At 45.5% G+C, this 18,782-nt stretch overlaps 1 protein-coding gene across 6 annotated transcripts in view; it reads right to left on the bottom strand.

Moving 5' to 3' along the window:
• HNRNPD (heterogeneous nuclear ribonucleoprotein D) overlaps window positions 1–18,782 on the bottom strand; it is a 22,915-nt gene extending 4,133 nt beyond the window's left edge. For 2 of the 6 annotated variants that reach the window (XM_029073245.2, XM_029073246.2), the window contains exons 1-5: window positions 18,478–18,780; window positions 14,480–14,536; window positions 2,367–2,535; window positions 1,279–1,440; window positions 1–31 (exon numbers count right to left, since the gene is read on the bottom strand). The exon at window positions 1–31 is cut by the window's left edge and continues 101 nt beyond it. In XM_029073245.2, the coding sequence (XP_028929078.1) occupies window positions 1–31; window positions 1,279–1,440; window positions 2,367–2,535; window positions 14,480–14,536; window positions 18,478–18,674 (616 nt within the window). In that variant the 5' untranslated portion in view covers window positions 18,675–18,780. Of the gene's footprint in view, window positions 32–1,278; window positions 1,441–2,366; window positions 2,536–14,479; window positions 14,537–18,477 lie in introns of all 6 variants that reach the window. The other 4 variants (XM_029073248.2, XM_039913229.1, XM_029073247.2 and 1 more) reach the window with 3 other exon arrangements.

The raw sequence follows: 18,782 nt of genomic DNA, 5'->3' as shown, positions 1-18,782 counted from the left end.
TGTTGTCCATGGGGAGCTCTATAGATTCCACCTAAGAGGAAATGGCAAAAAAAAAAAATAAGTTTCAATGTTTTTGGCTACCCTTCCACCTTTTTAACAACTTCAAAAGGACTTCGTCCATTTAGCCTCTTTAAAGAGACTTGATTCTTTTCTACGATGATGTTATTGCTACCACCACTGGACTGAGCTCAACTGAGGCTATAAACAAGATCCCTGGGCAAGAAGTTTTGCACTGTGAAGTGCACTGAAACCCACTGCCCCAGCACTGCCCCTATCCAAATCGCTTCAAATCTGCTGCTTTCACGCACATTCTCTGTTCCAAGTCTGTGTGACTGAAACAAGACTCATCCATCGTTTACGGTGGAAGCCCGTTGTCTTTTTAATCGATTCGATGGCTATTCTGTTTCGTCGGTGTCTGAAAGCCAGGTCTCCTTCCTGTGCCACACTATACTAGCTCCAAAATAACGCCTTATCCCTGGGAGGTAGGGAGGCAGGAGCTTATACCCATTTTATAGATGAGGAAACGGAGGCACCAAGAAGTTAAGCGACCTGCCCGATATTACACAAGCCAGTGGTCAAACGGGGACTAGAAATTAGTTAGCTCTCTTCTAGATTCCAACCCCTTGCTCTTTGCATCAGACCACGTGGCTTTTGAGTAGTCACCGTCAAGATCCTCAGAACACCTCAAGGAAGCTGATCTCCCAAAATAAAAAATACCCAACATGGTACTGAAGAACGCTAGGTTTCTTTGGAATCTTGTCTCATTCTGTTTTAAGCAATTTTTTTAAATTTTCACTGTTGCAGCTAATTATGATCTGCTATTTTAAAAGGTAAACATACAACTCGACGGGGATGCTTTCGCTAAATTTAACTTTGAAAAATTACAGAGCAAGCACCTAACGTGAAGGAATGCACGGTGACTTTTACTAAAACTGTACTGAATTTCACCAAGTTGCCTTTAGTTTGGGTGGAAGAAAATGGTTCAGAAAAGGAATTCTTGAGTCCTTCAGGTCTGGTCTTTAACCTCCTTGGACTCATTTCAATAATAATAAAATGAAGTTTTATTTGAAGTTCAGGAGAGAAATCAGAGTCAACGAGGAGTGTAATTAGCCTTGCCATATACCCTAAAAGAATCACGGGAATGTCAGCCTTGTTTTAGAAACTCTCAACTAGTTTGAGGGTATGTTTTCTGTTTACAGCATGTGAGAAATCGCACAAATCTTTAGTCATATGGGAAGCATTAAGAAGCTACGCAAACTGGGAGAGCAAACCACGTACCTCACCAAAACCTCCAAAGTACTCCCTTATTTTTTCTTCAGGTGTATCTGGAGAAAGGCCACCAACAAAAATTTTTTTAACAGGCTCTTTTGTTTTCATGGCTTTGGCCCGTTTGGGATCAATCACTTTACCATTCAATTTATGCTCTTTCTGGTCCATGACCTAAAAAAATTGGAAGTCTGTTGTAAAAATGTACCACTACTACTACTACTACTGTCAATGCAATTTATCAAAATTTTAAGGTGACTTTGGTTTTTGCAAATTACACTCAAACTTTTTTGGCACAAGCTAGGACTAATTTTAGCCAACAGAAAGGGTGCCAAACGAATGCGTTTTGGGAACGTAGGCCTAGAGCCAACGGTCCGTTTGCCCAGCTTGGCCATTTCAAGGCAGTGCATTAACAAGTAGCGCCACGAAAAATGTTATGAAGATATCCTTTAGTGAGCCACAAACTCCAAATTCAAGTCTGAACTTTAAGCCCACTTCTACAAAGCTTAAAAAACGCTAACTGGGTCACTGGGTTAGATTGGTGCCACTCGCTTTTAGTTTTTTGATGGTGTTTGTTAAGCGCTTGCTATGGGTCAGGCACGATACTGTATTAAACACTGGGGTACATGCAAGCTAATCAGGTTAGATATAGTACATGTCCCACATGGGGCTCATAGTCTTACAGATGAGGGACCTGAGGCACAGAAGTTAAGTGCCTTGCCCAAGACCACACAGTAGACAGGTGGTGGAGGCAGAATTAGAATCCAAGTCCTTTTGACTCCCGGGCCTGTGCTCTATCCACTAGGCCATGCTGCTTCCACTTGTAAGATGAAATTGGCAGGTTGATTACAGCCCTGTGTCCATGTGTTATTCACGGGACACTTTCCCCACCGTTCCCACTTTTAAAAAGTGTGTGAGAAAGAGAAGTCATCGTTTCTGCTATTATTATTAGAAGGTGCCATTTACCTTCTCTCCTTTCCCCACCGATTCTTGTACAGGATAGTGAGCATTTGCACAAATACCCCGGGGAGCCTTAATCAGGGGCTACAATATTTTCCATTGTTTATTTATATATTTAATGAATCAGAGAATCACACTACCTTATCTACACTCTCCGCCTCTTTAAATAGTACAAAGCCAAAGCCCCTTGATCGCCCTGTGATAGGATCTAACTTCAGAGTGCAGTCTACAACTTCACCAAATTTGGAAAAGTAGTCCTTCAGATCTTTCTTTGTAGTGTCCCAGCTAAGGCCGCCTATAAACATTTTCCTGTAAAGACAAAAAGCAATATTAAAATGCTAAGAAAACTTTTACTGGAAACACAGTCCATGCTGTTAAGATTAAGTTAATTTTTCCAAACTGGACATCCTGATGAAAATATACTGGCATGCCATTCTCCCTGAATAGAGTACTTCTGTTAGGATTTGCTACTTTTAAGCTCAAAGCCCAATTCTCACACACATTTAGTTCATTTGAAATTAAAATTTCTCCCTAAATGCAGACCTCAAAATTCTTTCCTGCCCGCCACCAGGATCCCAGAAGGAATCAGACAAGTACTGAACAAAGAATTTTAATTGTAAGTCTCTTTCCCCAATAGTGCTGCATATCTAACATGGGCATTACATTCCAATCTACCTGTCACTGGTTTTATACAACCACCCTTCTCCACATACTGACTGATGCTTTTATTTCCAGTGGTGGCAACTTTTTGTTTGAAAGAAAAATAAAGCAAGCCACTATACACTGTAGGACCTCAAATGAAATTGTTCATCAAACGTGAATGCCTTTTTCCCGGAGATTCCGTTTTCTGTTTTGAAATGAAACCGTGAAAATCTAATTTTAGAGGGGTGGGAGGGCAGTCGTACGTTTTCCCCAGAGGGTCCGTAATTAAAGATCCACCGTAACGGCAGCCATTATGTAACACATTATGTAACACCATTACATAGTGCAGCATATCCACCGAAACTACCTAATTACAAGGTAATACTTATTAATGAATCCCAGAAATTTGGGGGGGTATTCTGGGAAAATATATGCATTTTCCTTCAGTAATGTTGGAACACCTAACTGCTAATAGTTCATCCATACAAGTCTCTTATGTATTTATTTTTAATCACACTGAGTCATAGGACATTTCTTCCCCAAAGAGAGTTAAGTTCTTTAACACTCTCCTGAAGTAACTGAGTGAATAGGGTTTTTTAAAAAAAGCTTTTTTTTCAATTTTACTTGCTTTGGGGGGGTGTTTTTGTTTTTGTTTTTTTTTTAAAAAAAAAAACAGTTAACTCTTGCTCATGGTCAGTGACAAAGTCAGGAACGAAAGCCAGGTTGGGTCAAGCTCAAGAAGGCAAATGAAGAGCCTGCTTCACCTGGACTGGTAGATCTTACATCATATTTCTCCCCTTCAACAGAGCAAGCAAGCAAAGCTTCAAAAATGCATTTGAAGGGGAAAGAATAATGCTCTGAATTTCCAGCAAAGCTTCTCACTGGGGATTTCGGGGGAATCGGTAAGGAAAAAGACAATTTTCTATGGCTACTTTTTTTTTTTTTAACGGCAGCTCTGCTTCCGTGTTAATTACGTTGGGCACAGCAGTCTAGTATGCAGTGATTATTAAAACTAGTGTAACCACAAGCACCTCAAGACTCCCTGGAGCACTTTAGTATTTACCCCACCCTCAGCCCTACAGCACTTGTATACTTATCCTTTTACACTTTCCCCAATCTGTGACTCATTGTAATATCTGCCTTTCCCTCTAGACTATGAGGTCCCTGTGGGCAGGGAACATGTCTAGTAGATTGTAGTGTTCCCCAGTGCTCAGTACAGTGCTCTGCACACAGTAAACACTCAAATATCATTGACTTACTGATCCCACCCAGGCCAAAGTCCCCCCTACAAATTCTGCACCAGACCCGCTTTTTACGACTCTTTGGATCTGCAATTATTTTCACCTTGGCAACCCTCCAGTAATACTGCTTATTCAAGATACATCGAAACATCTTGGATTTTCGGCAGCTCGTCGGTTTTCTAGTAATAATAATAATAATGTTGGTATTTGTTAAGCGCTTACTATGTGCCGAGCACTGTTCTAAGCGCTGGGGTAGACATAGGGGAATCAGGTTGTCCCATGTGGGGCTCACAGTCTTAATCCCCATTTTACAGATGAGGGAACTGAGGCACAGAGAAGTTAAGTGACTTGCCCACAGTCACACAGCCGACAAGTGGCAGAGCTTGGATTCGAACTCATGACCCCTGATTCCAAAGCCCGTGCTCTTTCCACTGAGTAGTATAGAGTCGCTCTGCCAGGAATTAAAGGAAAAAGCCTTTGCTTGGATTCGGCCGACTGTTACACTATTCATTATCAATGCAAGCTCAGTTTATTACTCGACTGTCTGGAATTAAGGATATTTACTACAAACTATTTATCATCTATTTGACTGGCAGAGCCTTAAAACAGTAAACTAAATACTGTATTCTAATAAAAAAAATGGCTCTGGGTAAGGAATTAAACAGTTAAGGCCTCAGAAAAGCTCTGCTGTGGTTTCCTATATTACCCTGGCCTCCCATACTCACTGTAGCCTATGTGCATAACTGTCATCCAGGTAATGACTATTTTACAAGAAATCACTGGAAATAAAGATGTATTCGAGGCTTAACCAGGCCCAGGGCCTTCATCATTCACCCGAGAGGTGGGACCTTTATCCTTCACCTCACTAGACCAGGTCCTGGGGACGAAATTCAAATTGGGTGTGTGGATGCTGAACCTTACTCCTGGTGAGGGAGGCACCAGCATCCAGATAAGGACTTCTCAACGTGCACATCGACACTTCCTCAGAACCCAAAACGAGGGGAAGGGGGCACCGAAGTCACTATTAGGGCATTTTTTTCCTTGAACCATCATATAGTGGGGATGTCCTTTTCCTTCAGTGACAAGACTGAAAAAGCTTACATTTTTAAAGGTGGCTGTACTACTTTTTCACTAGTCTACGAGCTCAAATGATACTCCTAAAATACCTATTGTCTTTAGGTAAATTGGTGGAGGTTACGTTTCATGTTACCTTGAAGAATTTGATAGTTTGCCAAATGTTAGGACCTACAGGAGTGGGTTCTTTTTCCCTCCTTAAGCTCATTTGAAAAGCTAGGTTCTCTCTTTCAAAACCTTCCTTAAAAACTTCCTCTTTCCAGGAGGCATTCCTTTCTGACTTCCCAATCTTCCTTGTAATGAAGGCCTATCACTACAGCCATCTTGTATTTGGGGTTATTTAGTGACATTGGTTGATTCTCTAGGTCAATCTGCATTGAGCCATTTACCTCTTTGGTCTTCCATTAAATTATAAAGTCCTTGAAGACAGGGGTCCTGTGTTTCAGTGGTCTTCCCCTGTAGAGTGTAAGCTCCTTAAGGACAAGGGTCTACCAACTCTGTTGTATTGTACTTCCCCAAGCGCTTAGTACAGTGCTCTGCACACAGTAACCACTAATATATACCACTGATTGACCAAATACATTATCTTACACATGAAACGGACCCCCGACTCTCTTGATATCAAATTCTCCACAAAGTCCTTAGCATTACCAGACAGCAACACACTTGGGGGGGGGGGGGGATTCCAGTGCTGCTCCTAAAATATTTCATCTGAATATTTTGGGGAGACTGAAAATATATTGGAACTACAACCCCACCAAAAGCTTCTTTGAAGCTTTGCATGAAAAAAAAAATCATGAACCACCCCAAAGCTTCAGGACCAGTTCACGATACTAGCACAGATTTCCAGTCCTATTAAAAACAATGTAGCACAGGGAAGTGTTATGCAATGGCAGTGGAGCGAATGTGTCAACTCACACGAAACCATTCTGGGAGATTCACGAAGCCTAACACATTGTTCGGTAGTCCCTTGGGATGCAGGGATTGTTTGTGTTTGCAGTCTTAACTGCCTGTAGTTGGCCAGACCCACATGGTGTTGGGGCAGTGGGCCCTGGCCCCATCCCTAGCCCCTGCAAAAAATTGTGCTACTTCTTAAGCTTTTATTATGTAACAAAGCCCTGGGGTGGATACATGCTATGAGATTGGACCCAATCCCTGTCCTACCTGAGGTCTCTCGGTGGCCAGCAGCATCAGCCCCATCCTCCACAAAGACCCAATGGTTATTAAACTTTGGCTGTTGTGTGCAGGAGGTATTCACCCACTGGAGTTTCTTTTAAACTGCTCAGAATACCATGGTCCTGTTGTTCAGGAAATGGGGTGTCATCTTTCCCTTCATCAACAGGCACAGTTCACTGGGTGTTATTTCTGATATTCCCTGATACAGGATGAATTTGGGTGGATTGGGCCTCTCTTAGGTCGCGTGGATGTTTTATAATGATGAGAATGTTTTGAGAGGGAGAGACTGCTGATGAAGTCACGCAGTAAAGCGACTCTTCTGGAGCCTTCAGTGTAAACTCTCCCACGCAAAGGTCCTGTGGTGGGACTGCCTCCAATACCTGGGGTGGAGTGGGGCCAATTTCAATCAAGGACTCCCATTCCCCACCGATGTCCCTGGGGACATTGGTTAGGTGTCTACGGGGCACCAGTAAAGAGCAGGGAGGAGTTAAGAATTCGAGAGCAACCACTCCAGTTTAAGGTGCCCCTTGCCTGACACTGAGCCAGCCACTGATGCTTTCTTTAATCCAATACACCTGAATGCTGCCAAGATGCTGAATGCATGCTTCCAACGGAAGCAGCTCCTTTTGGAAAACCCTCTCCTGGGAGTGGTTCCCCAGGTTCCTCTGACCCTTAACCAGCTAGAATTTGACTGACAGCTCCCATTTTCACTACATATCACAAGGCTTTTACTGCTTAACTTGAAAAGACAAAACCGTTTCCCTTTAAATTTGGTAAGAGCATGAGCTTGCCTTTGAAGCAGCCTACGTAATCTGCTGAGAAACGTTTTGCAAACTAGTATAAAAACCGCTAGCTCTGACGGCTAGAAGATCCTCTCAGCGTTTGACGTGGGCTGGCCCAAGATGTTTGGTTGCTGCTTGGAAACCGAATGCCAAAGTAGGTATCCTCTGTGAGCTTTCCTCTTCTCTGAGTTGCTTTTTTGTTTTGTTTTTTTAGGGGGGACGGGGGTGAGGGTTGGGGGGGTTGTTTTTTTAAATGGTATTTGTTAAGCGATTACTACACGCCAGCAGGCACTGTTCTAAGTACTGGGGTAGATAAAAGGTACCCAGGTTGGACAGTCCCTGTCCTATATGGGGCTCACAATCCCATTTTACAGATTTAACAGACATGGGGAAGTTAAGGTCACACAGCAGATAAGTGGAGTCCAAATTAGAACCCAGGTCCTTCTAACTCCCAAGCCCAAGCTCTATTCACTTGGTCACCCTATTTTCACTCCCCCACACTGCTTGGTTGGTTAAAACCAACCTGATTTGGTCTAATAATAGCTATAATGGCATTCGTTAAGCACTTACTATTTGCCAGGCACTGTACTAAACGCTAGGGAAGATACAAGAAAATCAGGTTGGACAAAGTCACATGGGGCTCAGTCTTAATCCTCATTTTTACAGATGAGGTAACAGAGGCCCAGAGAAGTGAAGTGACTTGCCCAAGGTCACACAGCAGGTAAGGGGCAGGGTAGGGATTAGAACCCAGGTCCTCCTGACTCCCAGGCCTGGGCTTTCAACAGTAGGCCCCATTGCTTTCTAATTTGCCCAGTTATTTAAGACCTTCAGTCCACTGTAGTTGAAGATGAAAGTCATCTTGAGCTGCCAGAAGAGATGACCACACGACCAAGACAGCTCTGCAAACACAGACCATCAGCCGGGCACGCTGGAAACCGACAAACTGAAAATGAAAGAAGGTCCCCATGTCCCTGACTGCACGAGATCGTGGGTTGCCTCGGTGGTGTCACTAATCCCACAATTCCTAGATACCTAAGGGAGGCCAAAGGCTGATTTATTAATGGATATATTAATGCCTCTCTCCCACTGAGGACTCAAGCTCCCTGCGGCCCGTTGTATTGTACTCGGGCTTAGTACTCAGCTCTGCTCTGCAAACAGTAAGCACTCATTAACTACCGCTATTTAATTTGGGTGGTTGTCCCTCGGAGAGGGCGTTCCTTCCCCCTCGACCTCCTCCCAATGACTAACCCAACTGCGGCTGCTGGCTCCCAAGCCCGGAGGGATAAAAGCAGCCCTAGGGGAAGGGTTCTTCCGAACATACTGGTGTGTCCCAACATCACGGGGCAGCTTGGTAGTAAATGTGTACTGCACTGCTTTCATCTCTTACATTCGCGGCATCCCAGTTTTCAACGAGTTCCCAATTGTTTCTTCCTCCTCTCTTTCACATAACTTGACTTTTCTTTGTAGCCTTTGACTGTTTTCACTAATCCTCAATTTATTTTGGCTACTTGACTGCTCCTTAGCAGTCTTCTGAGCCTTTAGGTTTGCACCTCAACTATTTCCTGGAGTTCCACTTTGGAGTTCTGGTTTTGATCCTTAAGTTAACCCTCGGCGTTAATTCCAACATAAGCCATTTAAGCTCAGCTTTTGGATGTTTTTGCCTTCCATTACTCAATAGCTAGTCATTAAGCATTATATGATATACAATAACGGTACGTGTTAAGCACCTACTATGTGTCGAGCACTGTTCTAAGCTCTGGAGTAGATACAAGTTAAGCAGGCCAGACCCAATCCTTGTCCACATGGGGCTCACAGTCGAAGTATGAGGAGAAAAGGCACTAAAGTTAAGTGACTTGCCCAGGATCACAGAGCAGGCAAATAGCAAAGCCAGGATGAGAACGCAGGTCCTTTGACTCTTAGACCATGCTCTTTCCACTAGGCCACAATACCTCGGTGGCAGAAAAAAGAATTGGAATTAAGGCAGAGCCAGCGCACCCAACAAAAAGAAAACTCGTTATAGTATATAATGCTTAATCTGCTTGAACCTCCCCACTCGTCTGTGGCCCAGTTACTGCAGACAAGCTAAAAATCCCCTATAGAGAATCATATAAAGTGTCCTAAAAATAGGACCCAGTAAACCACGAACCTTTCTCTGAGCCCTGTTAGAGTGGGAAACTTATAAACAACTGCCCTACACTACAAAGATACGCTGCAGGGCATTCACTCACTACTAAGGAGTTCTTTACTCACTACCAAGGGATTGGGATCTGAGGATACTGTCTGCAGAAGTTATTGCCTCTAAGTGTGTCTTGTCTCACCCAAACTGATCCCCCAGAAACAGAGGGGAAAACCCAACAGGAGCAGCAAGGCCTAGTGGAAAAAAGCATGGGCCTGGGCGGGACCCTAATCCCGGCTCTGCCGCTTGGCTGCTGTGATCTTGGGCAAGTCCAAGGTAACTTCTCTGTGCCTCAGTTTCCTCCATTGTAAAATGGGGGGGGTCAATACACCACCCCCTTGTGGTACAGGTGTCCAACCTGATTAACTTAAACCTAACCCAGCATTAAGGACAGTGCATGACACTCAGCACTGAATTATTATTACTACAGCACTTAAATATTACTACAACAGCTTCTACTCTTTCTCCAGAAAACACAGAGTAATTTTTACGTCGCTCAATATTTAGTTTAATTTGCCACTTCTTGAAATAGTTCAACAGAACAAAAGGTTATCCTTTGTCTTCAGAGTGAACTCACCTCCCTCAAGTGCCTAACCTCTACTTCCTAGTGAAGTTAACGACAGTGCTCTGCACGTAGTAAACACTCAAATACCGTTGATTAAGCTACTAGAGTTATGTAACTCTCTGTATTCCACAACATTCCTGGAAAATGGTGAGTGCTCAACCACTTTATGTTAAGGAAGATGAGGCATAAACTCCTACACAGGCTTTATTTAGCTGAGGCCATACAGTTGAAAGTGCAGTCGGCGTTTCCAGCTTCCTACCAAGATGGCAAAATAACAAAACATAAGCTAATACGAATATTCAACAAATCCCAACTCCCTTGAGGAAAATAAGAACATAGGAACATTATTTTCCTCGATATTAATTTTCCAATACTTGGAGAAGAGTTGCTTGGATGATCTGGAAACTGCAAGGAAGAGATAAAATTCATCTGCTTTGTATTCCGTTAAATAGGGTTTTAGCCTTTCTTAAAGATTAAACCTCGCAAAAATGATAGCATTCCCAAGACCATTATCAAATACTGGTTTGACTACATATCTAATTCCAAGAAAGGTAATGGATTAAAAAAAAAGTGAGCTGTATTATTTCATTCATTTGAATAGAACCATTGTGAAGCCAAAAATGTAGACTGATCTACCTAAGCTCAGGGTGGACAGGGAATGTCTACCAACTGCTACTTTGTACTCTCCCAGTGCTTAGTACAGTGCTCTGCAGGAGAGGAAGAACTCAAAATACAATTGATTTCCTTTGTCTCCCATTCTCCCCTCACTATTATCTTTATAAATGGACTCAGGTTCCTAAACAAAAGAACAAGTAGGGGAAAACTGGTTGCCTGAAGAAGTGGAGAAATGACCTAAGAGAATTCAGGAATGGCCTAACAGGATTGACAGGAAGGGCTAACCACGGCCACCTTTGCTAGCCTTCCCTTGAAGCTTTTTGTCCTGAGGGCTGCATTCATTCAACCGTATTTTTTGAGCCCTTACTGTGTGCAGAGCACTGTACTAAGCGTTCAGCACTGTGTATGGCAGAATACACTCAGAAACCCTTGCACATGGGCAAAAAAAAAAAAGAGAGATCACTTGATGGTATTCTTCAAAATGCATAAGGGTGTAAGACTGATGGAATTAAGTACTCCCTCAGTCCATCCCAGGGGCCCAGCATCGCCAATTCACTCTAACCTAGGAGTTCTGCTAAGTAATTCATCAGCCGGGAAGGGGCAAATCATGGAGCAAGAACTCACCAATTCACCTAATACAAGTGAGGGAGGTGGGAAGCTCCATTCACTCTTTCAAGCCCCAGGGGATACTTTATTTTTTTTTTTTTAAACCCTCCATTCACTCTTCCAAGCTCCTGAGGAGACACTTTTTTCTTTTTAAAAACCTTGTCCCAACTTGCAAATTAGCAAGGCCGTTATTGCAGCTTGCTTTGTTATAGCAAAGCTTGTCTGAAGGGACTCACTGGTCCTCTACAATTTACCCTGAAGCAAAGAGCTGCCCCATTCCTTCTTCCTCCCTCCTCCTCCCTTCCAATCGTGTTTGGAGGGGAGGTTTTATTAAACCCCAGAAATGCTGAGGAATAGATTATCTCCATCTCTAGTTCTCTGGAGAGGCTAAAATAGTCCCACGGATTTAGTAGAGTGTCCTGCGTAGAGCAGATGATCAATAAATACTTCTGATTAAGTAGTGATCAAATGTCTGCCAGCGCAGCAGCACCCTACAGCTCTTACACACCATTATCCCAAAGAGAAAGAATCGGGACCACAAAATACTAAGACAAAGGTCTCAAAAAGCCTCACACTAGAGTGGGATGCAGTTGGCAGGGCAAAGTTAAAAGCCTGCCTAACCAAAGCAGAAAAGTTAATTTACCTCCTTTAGGAAAGGTTTAATTTTTAATTTAAATTTAAGCTTAAAGATCCTTTTAAGACTGCATGCGTGTGCTACCTTTAAATGTAAGCTCTTTGCAAGCGGGGGTCTGTCTTTGTGAAGTGTCTATGTGTATACACAAAAGCTAATATGTGGCTATCTGCCCTCCAATATATAGAATTACCGGTTCCAACTCTCCAGGAATAGGAAAAAAAGAGGAAAACAATGTTACCAATTCCAAGTTTCGATTCAGTGCCCTGGAAAGCAGCATGTGCATGGGATCAGGGAGAAGGAAAAACAAGGATGAAACCTGCATCCAGGGCAGCACTGCCATATGGAGCTGAACTTCCCCAAAACCCCCACTGTCCAAGAGGACGATCAGCAGCCGAGTATTTCATCGAGACCCTAAAAAGACCGATGTCTTGGATCATTCTTTCTGAAGGACAGGGAACAAAACAGCCATCCTCCTTAAAAAAACAAGGGCTTCCTTATGGAATGGAAAAAATTTTTTGAAAACCTGTTCTCCACGTTGGCATTACACGAGGGGGGAAGGAGCTTAGAAAACAAACACTAAGAGACTGAATCAAATTCAAGGCAGTTGGAGTTTTACCGGGAATGACAGACTCTTCGAATTAAAACCTAGTTGGGTTCCAGTGACAAGCCCTTGCTCTGTGTGCAGGGGGCCCAGCTGGTTGTGAGGAATCCTTAGAAGCCAAGACCGGCTCACTCGACCATATCTAATCTTTGAAATTTTCCTTTTGAGTTCCTCCGGGAGCAGGCAGAAGCCCTTTTTTTTTTTCTCCCAGCGGGGCTCTGCTGGAGGTGGGTGGCCTGATGGACCGGAGCTAGTGGTCTTCTGGCAAGCAAGCCCTGTCCCAAGAACACAGGACAGGCCTGAAATAGATGCCCCCCCACACCTAACTTTTATTACTCGGGGGTGCCTTGGCCCTGCTTGAAGCTGTGGAAGTCAGGGAAACTGAGAACCAGACCCTCTAACCAGAAATCAACTCTGTCATTTTTAATTGGTTTATTCTGGTCTCTTTTTATCTTATGTTCCTGCCTACCATTCCCTTACTCTCTCCCCTCTCCTTTGACGGAGCCTCTTGTAAGCCAAGGCTTTATTTCTTTCTAGCGCACATGTTATCACTGACACTGATTTTAGTTGTGGATTTCCTCCACTAGATAAGCTCCAGGCCAATGGATCATGTCTCTCTACTGGATTCTTTCAGGTGTTTTAATATAGTGCACAGCACAGGGCAAGTGCTTAATTTAAAAAAAAAGGCAGCACTGATTGTTGAATTCCCACTTTCAAGAAGTGGCAGTTACGTGCATCCCTAATGGAAATTCAAGTGTGGCTAACACACCATGAAGGCTAAGTTGCCCATCACTTCTGGTGGCTATTGAAAGGAAAGAGTAACATTAAACTGTTGTTTCAAGATTGAAAATAAAAACTTAATCCCAGAATTTGAAGCTTATTTGAAGCTTTAGAATTAAACCTGAAACCGCTGCAAAAGATCAAAGAGTCAATTGAATTTGCCTCAAGACTTCAAAGACACTCGCATCTAAGGTGCCCCAAATACAGCTGAATGTTTACAAGTTACAAGTTGAAACGATTTCATTTTGGTTACTCTGCAGCCAGAAAGGAAAGTTTCAGAGTACAGATTTTCACTTTCCCTCTGCATCTTGCCAAAAAAATTGGCTTTGGGGACAGTTTCGAAGCTGTGGTTCCCCAAATTTGGTCTACAGGTAGCTGGTAAACTACTGAGCACTTCTGGTTTGGAATCCTTTCCTCAGTCTTTCAGCCCAACGAAGTGGAGCACAGCCAGGAGATGCACGCGGTTGAACAAAAAAGGAGGAAGTGCTGATCTTCAAAAGGTAACAATTAATTTTACTTGAGAATACCCTGGGCTACAGTTATGTAGGGATGCACAAGTTTACCTACCTATGCTAGAAAAGAAAAAAAAAGGGAAACAGTGGGAAAAGAGGAAAAACAACAGGACAGGAGGGAACAATGAAACAAAGCCATAGTAGCCCTCGGGAGCACCCTGGGGAAATCATCCAAAAGACCAACCAGCCATAGACCAACATTGCTGCTGCCCCTTGACCTGCCCCACAAAGAAAAAAATCATCCTGCAAAAGAACACCTCTCTTCTAGCTGTTCTCAGGATGGCTCATGTCCAGTTTTTGCCCATTCCTATTCATACTAGCTGTCATTAGCAGACTGGGGAGATTGATTGGTAGTGAGGAAGCGTAAAAATGATACAATGCCATATATGCCCAGAGCTTTTTCTAACTTTTGGCATGCAAGACACTTAAAAAAAAAAAACAAAAAAACAAACAGTGACATTCGGCCTTTCAGAATTTCTTACAAGTTTCACCAGGCAGTATCATTTTGTGATTTTTCAACTTCCTTCCAGAAAATAATGCGTAGGTAACTATGACCATTAGACTAAATACTGTTATTCCTTTTCCTGTCAAAGAATCATCAGTGAAAAGGTATGCTCTTGGCCAAACTGTAATTACATGCATAATTACAGGTGACGAACCACATTAGTGGCATTAGATTGACGCCCAAACCGTTCATTTCCCAGGTAGGCAGTATCCTACTTTATATCTTAATTAACTAGCTTTTCCTGGGGATTCATGGGCAACCGAGTTCACAGTATTCATCATCTCAAAACTATGGCTAACGGAAACCCTTTATAGAACAGAAAGTAAAATTTAAAAAAGTTTTACCATTCTTCCCGCTGTGCCGTCGCTGCTTCAGAGTGCCGTGGGGAGGAGTTTGAATGGCTAGGGAATTAACAACCGGTACAGCAACGAATCAAAAGTCTAGTTTTCGTTTGCAACATTGTCAGGGTTAAAAATATTTTTTAATTAAATTTACACTTCAGTTCTACCACAGAGTATTACAAAGGCAGCTACTTGTCATACAAATTCAGCTCGCTCAAAGTCTGCCCCAAGTTTAAAAAAAAGTTGACCCCCAAAACGGCAGTCGTAATGGATTAGTCATTTTAGTGCCTCTCCCCCCTCCCCCCAAACCAGAAAACATTAAAGCTCCAAGGATAAAATTACATTTCTTCCTTACATTAGGTAACATTCAAAATTAGTTCTATTTGATTAACGACTTTTTTCTTCCCACCCCCCTCCCTTCCAAAAGAATTAGCCACATGTTTGGGGTTGGGAGGGACTAGGGAGGGGGGCGGGGGAAGAAGAGGAAGGGAAATTTGGACAAATCCTCTGAATTTCCATGACTTTCTCAAGAAATCCAATCGCCCTGCTGGAGGGAACCACGGCTTCTAATACCGGCTTCAGGTTGGAATTTCGTTGCTCCTTTGTACTTCCACCAACATCTTATTAGATGTTTATTAGTTGGTTAGAACAGTGCTCTGCACATAGTAAGTGCTTAAATACCAACATCATGAGAACCTCAGATTCTCTTTCCAGGGTCATAGCCATGCAAAAAGGGAGTGGGAGGGGAGAAGGGAATTGGAGGCCTTTAGCCAAGAGCCCAAGGGGGGAAACTGAGGCAGGTGGGCGTCCCACCCAAGAGTCTTGATTATGCTCTTCAACGACTATTCGAATTGCCCCCCGCCCTGCAAAGGGCGCTAAAAGCCGCCCCCCCAAGCTGTCTGCAAAGTTGGGGCTCAGGTTGTCGGAAGCGGATTCCCCCTTTTGGGCCCGGGGTCTGCTTGGCGGTGCTCTTCGGGGCACTGACTACAGCGCCCTGCACCCCTAGGGCGCTCTCTAAGTAGGACTACCGTGATGGACGGCCACGCTAGGCCTCGTGGGGCACTAGGGTAGAGCGCGGGAAGGGGAAGGGGCTGGGCCTTGGGCGTCCTCTTCTCCCTGAGCGGTTATTGTGCGGGGAGAGGGGGCGGGCCCTGCTCCCTGAGCGGTTATTGTGCGGGAGAAGGGGGCTGGGCCTGGGGTCGCCGAGGGCGCGAAAAACGCTGCTGAGACAAACGCTGCTGAGGCGAGAATAAGTCGGGGTGGGGGGGAGGGGAACGACCGGGAGAAGGGGGGGGGATGGCCTGCCCGCCCCCCCCACCCCTTGGGGGCCTGGGTTCTAATCCCTCCACACTACTCGTCCGCTGGGTGCCCTCAGTTAAGTCCCTTCACTCCTCCGGGCCTCGGTTTCCCTCCTCTCTGAAATGGGGTTGAAGAGTGTGACGCCCCCCCACCACGTGGGACACGAACTGGGGTTCAACCTGATTCCCTTGGATCTAACCCCAGCGCTTACAACGACGCTCGGCACCTGGTGAGCGCTCAAAACACACCATCATCCTTATTACTCGCCTGCTGGGTGACCTTGGGCAACTTCCTTCCCTTCTCTGGGCCCCCGGCCCCTCCCAAATGGGGGTTCAGAGTGGGAGCCCCTGATTGCCAACCCGATGACCTTGGATTTACCCCAGCGTTTATTGCAGTGCTGGGCACCCAGTAAGCATTTCGCAAGCGTAACTATTCTTCTCTGGGCCTCAGTTCCCTCATCTGTGAAATGGGGATTAAGACTGCGCACCCCATGTGGGACAGGACCCAACCTGATTTCCTTAGACCTACCCCAGCGCTTCCGACAGTGCTTGGCACATAGCACTTCCCAAGGATAATTACTATTATAATGACATACATATTTATTTTATAATCATTATTCTCTGGGCCTCCGTTCTGTAAAATGGGGATTAAGACTGTGAGCCCCAGAGCCTGTGTTCAACCTGATTACCAAGGCTCTACCGCAATGCTTAACACAATGCTTGGCACACACAGTAAACACTTATCAAGTATATTTATTAGTATCCTGTGGGCCTCTGTTCCCTTATCAATAAATTGAGGAAGAAGCCCCCCACGTGGGACAGGGCCCCACCTGATTACCTTGGATCTCCCCCGGCGCTTAAATCAATGCTTAGCACATCGTAAGCGCTAAATACAATTATTATTCCGTGGGCCTCCGTTTCCTCATCTGTAAAATGGGGATGAAGACTGTGAGCCCCACATGGGGCAGGGACTGGGCCCCACCTGATGACCTTCCATCTCCCCCAGGGCTTAAATCAACATTTAGCACATCGTAAGTGCTAAGTAGAATGACTACCATTTTTATAAGCGCTAAATATAATTATTATTATTATATTATTCCGTGGGCCTCCTTTCCCTCCTCATCAAAATGAGGACTAAGCCTGCGGGCCCCACGTGGGGCAGGACCGGGGCCCCGCTTTACCTTCTATCTCCCCCAGCGCTTAAATTAATGCTTAGCACCTCGCAAGCGCTAAGCAGAACTATTCTTATCATTACCAGCGCTCAGTAAAGTTGCTATTATCCTCAGAATTATTACTTCGTGGGCCCTCCGTTCCCTTATCGATAAAAAGAGGAATTCAGACTGCGGGCTCCGCCTGATGACCTCCCTCCCCCAGCGCTTAAATCAATGCTTAGCACCTCGCAAGCGCTAAGCAGAACTATCCCTATCATTACAAGCGCTCATTAAAATTGCTATTATTCTTAGAATTATTATTTCGTGGGCCTCCTTTCCCTTATCGATAAAAAGAGGAATTCAGACTGTGGGCTCCGCCTGATGACCTCTCCCCCCCCCAGCGCTTAAATCAGTGCTTTGCACACCGTAGGCGCTAAGTACAATTGTTACTACTATTATTATTATTATTATTCCGTGGGGCTCCTTTCCCTCAACAAAAATGAAGACTAAGACTGGGGGCCCCACCTGAGATTACCTGTCTGCCCCAGCGCTTAGATCAAGGTTTAGCAAACCGTAAGCGCTAAATAGATGATGACGATGATGATGATTCTGTGAGCCTCCCGTTCCCATTATCATTACTCTTCTTCTGTGGGCCTCCGTTCCCTCGTCTCTCCATCGGGGATGAAGACTGCGGGGCCCCGTCTCCTCACCTATCTGCCCCAGCGCTTAGATTAAGGTTTAGCACATCATAAGCGCCAAACTATTATTATTATTATAATATGGAGCTCCTTTCCCTCCCCTCTCCAACGAGGATAAAGACTGAGAGCCCCACGTGGGACAGAGGCCCCGTCTCCTCACCTATCTGCCCCAGCGTTTAGATTAAGGTTTAGCACATCATAAGCGCCAAACTATTATTATTATTATTATAATGTGGAGGTCCGTTCCCTCCCCTCTCCAACGAGGATAAAGACTGAGAGCCCCACGTGGGACAGAGGCCCCGTCTCCTCACCTATCTGCCCCAGCGCTTAGATTAAGGTTTAGCACATCTTAAGCGCTAAACTATTATTATTATTATTATAATGTGGAGGTCCGTTCCCTCCTCTCTCCAAAGGGGATAAAGACTGAGAGCCCCACGTGGGACAGAGGCCCCGTCTCCTCACCTATCTGCCCCAGCGCTTAGATTAAGGTTTAGCACATCATAAGCGCTAAACTATTATTCTTCTAATAATGTGGGGGTCCGTTCCCTCGCCTCTCCAACGGGGATGAAGATGGAGAGCCCCACGTGGGCCAGGGCCCCCGCCTGGTTCCCTTTCCACCCCAGCGCTTAGATCGATGCTCAGCACCCCGTAAGCGCTGCAGAGACCGGTTAATTTTATCGTAATGGGGCCGTCCCTTCCCCGGCCTCTCCAACGGGGGGTGAGGGGCGGCGGGGCCCCACGTGTCTGTCGGGCGCAGCGCTTCGAGCGGGGCGGGCCGAGGCGGGAAGAAGAGGGCGCCAGGTTGGGCGGGAAAAGGAAGGGAGGCCTGAGGGGGCGGATGGCGGCGGACTCACCCTTCGTCCTCCTCGTTCTTGGCGGCGTCGCTCTTGGCGCCCTCCGCCTCAGCCATGGCGGGGCCTCCTCCTCCTCCTCCTCCCTCCGCGCTCCCCGCCGCCGCCGCCGCCGCCGCCGCCTCCACCACGCCGCCCTCCTGCTCCGCCGCCGCCGCCGCCGCCGCGGCCTCCCCGCCGCCGAACTGCTCCTCAGACATATCCCCGGGCCTCCCCCGACGCCTCCCGGACGCTTTTCCCCCTCAGCCCCGGCGGCCGCAGCAGCGCGCTCGCCTCCTCCGGCCTTTAATGGCGCCGCCGACGACGAC

The sequence above is a fragment of the Ornithorhynchus anatinus genome, chromosome 10 (assembly GCF_004115215.2).
Source record: "Ornithorhynchus anatinus isolate Pmale09 chromosome 10, mOrnAna1.pri.v4, whole genome shotgun sequence".
Taxonomy (NCBI): domain Eukaryota; kingdom Metazoa; phylum Chordata; class Mammalia; order Monotremata; family Ornithorhynchidae; genus Ornithorhynchus; species Ornithorhynchus anatinus.
Note: the sequence above shows the minus strand (reverse complement) of the source record. Positions and strands in the feature narration are given on the sequence as shown.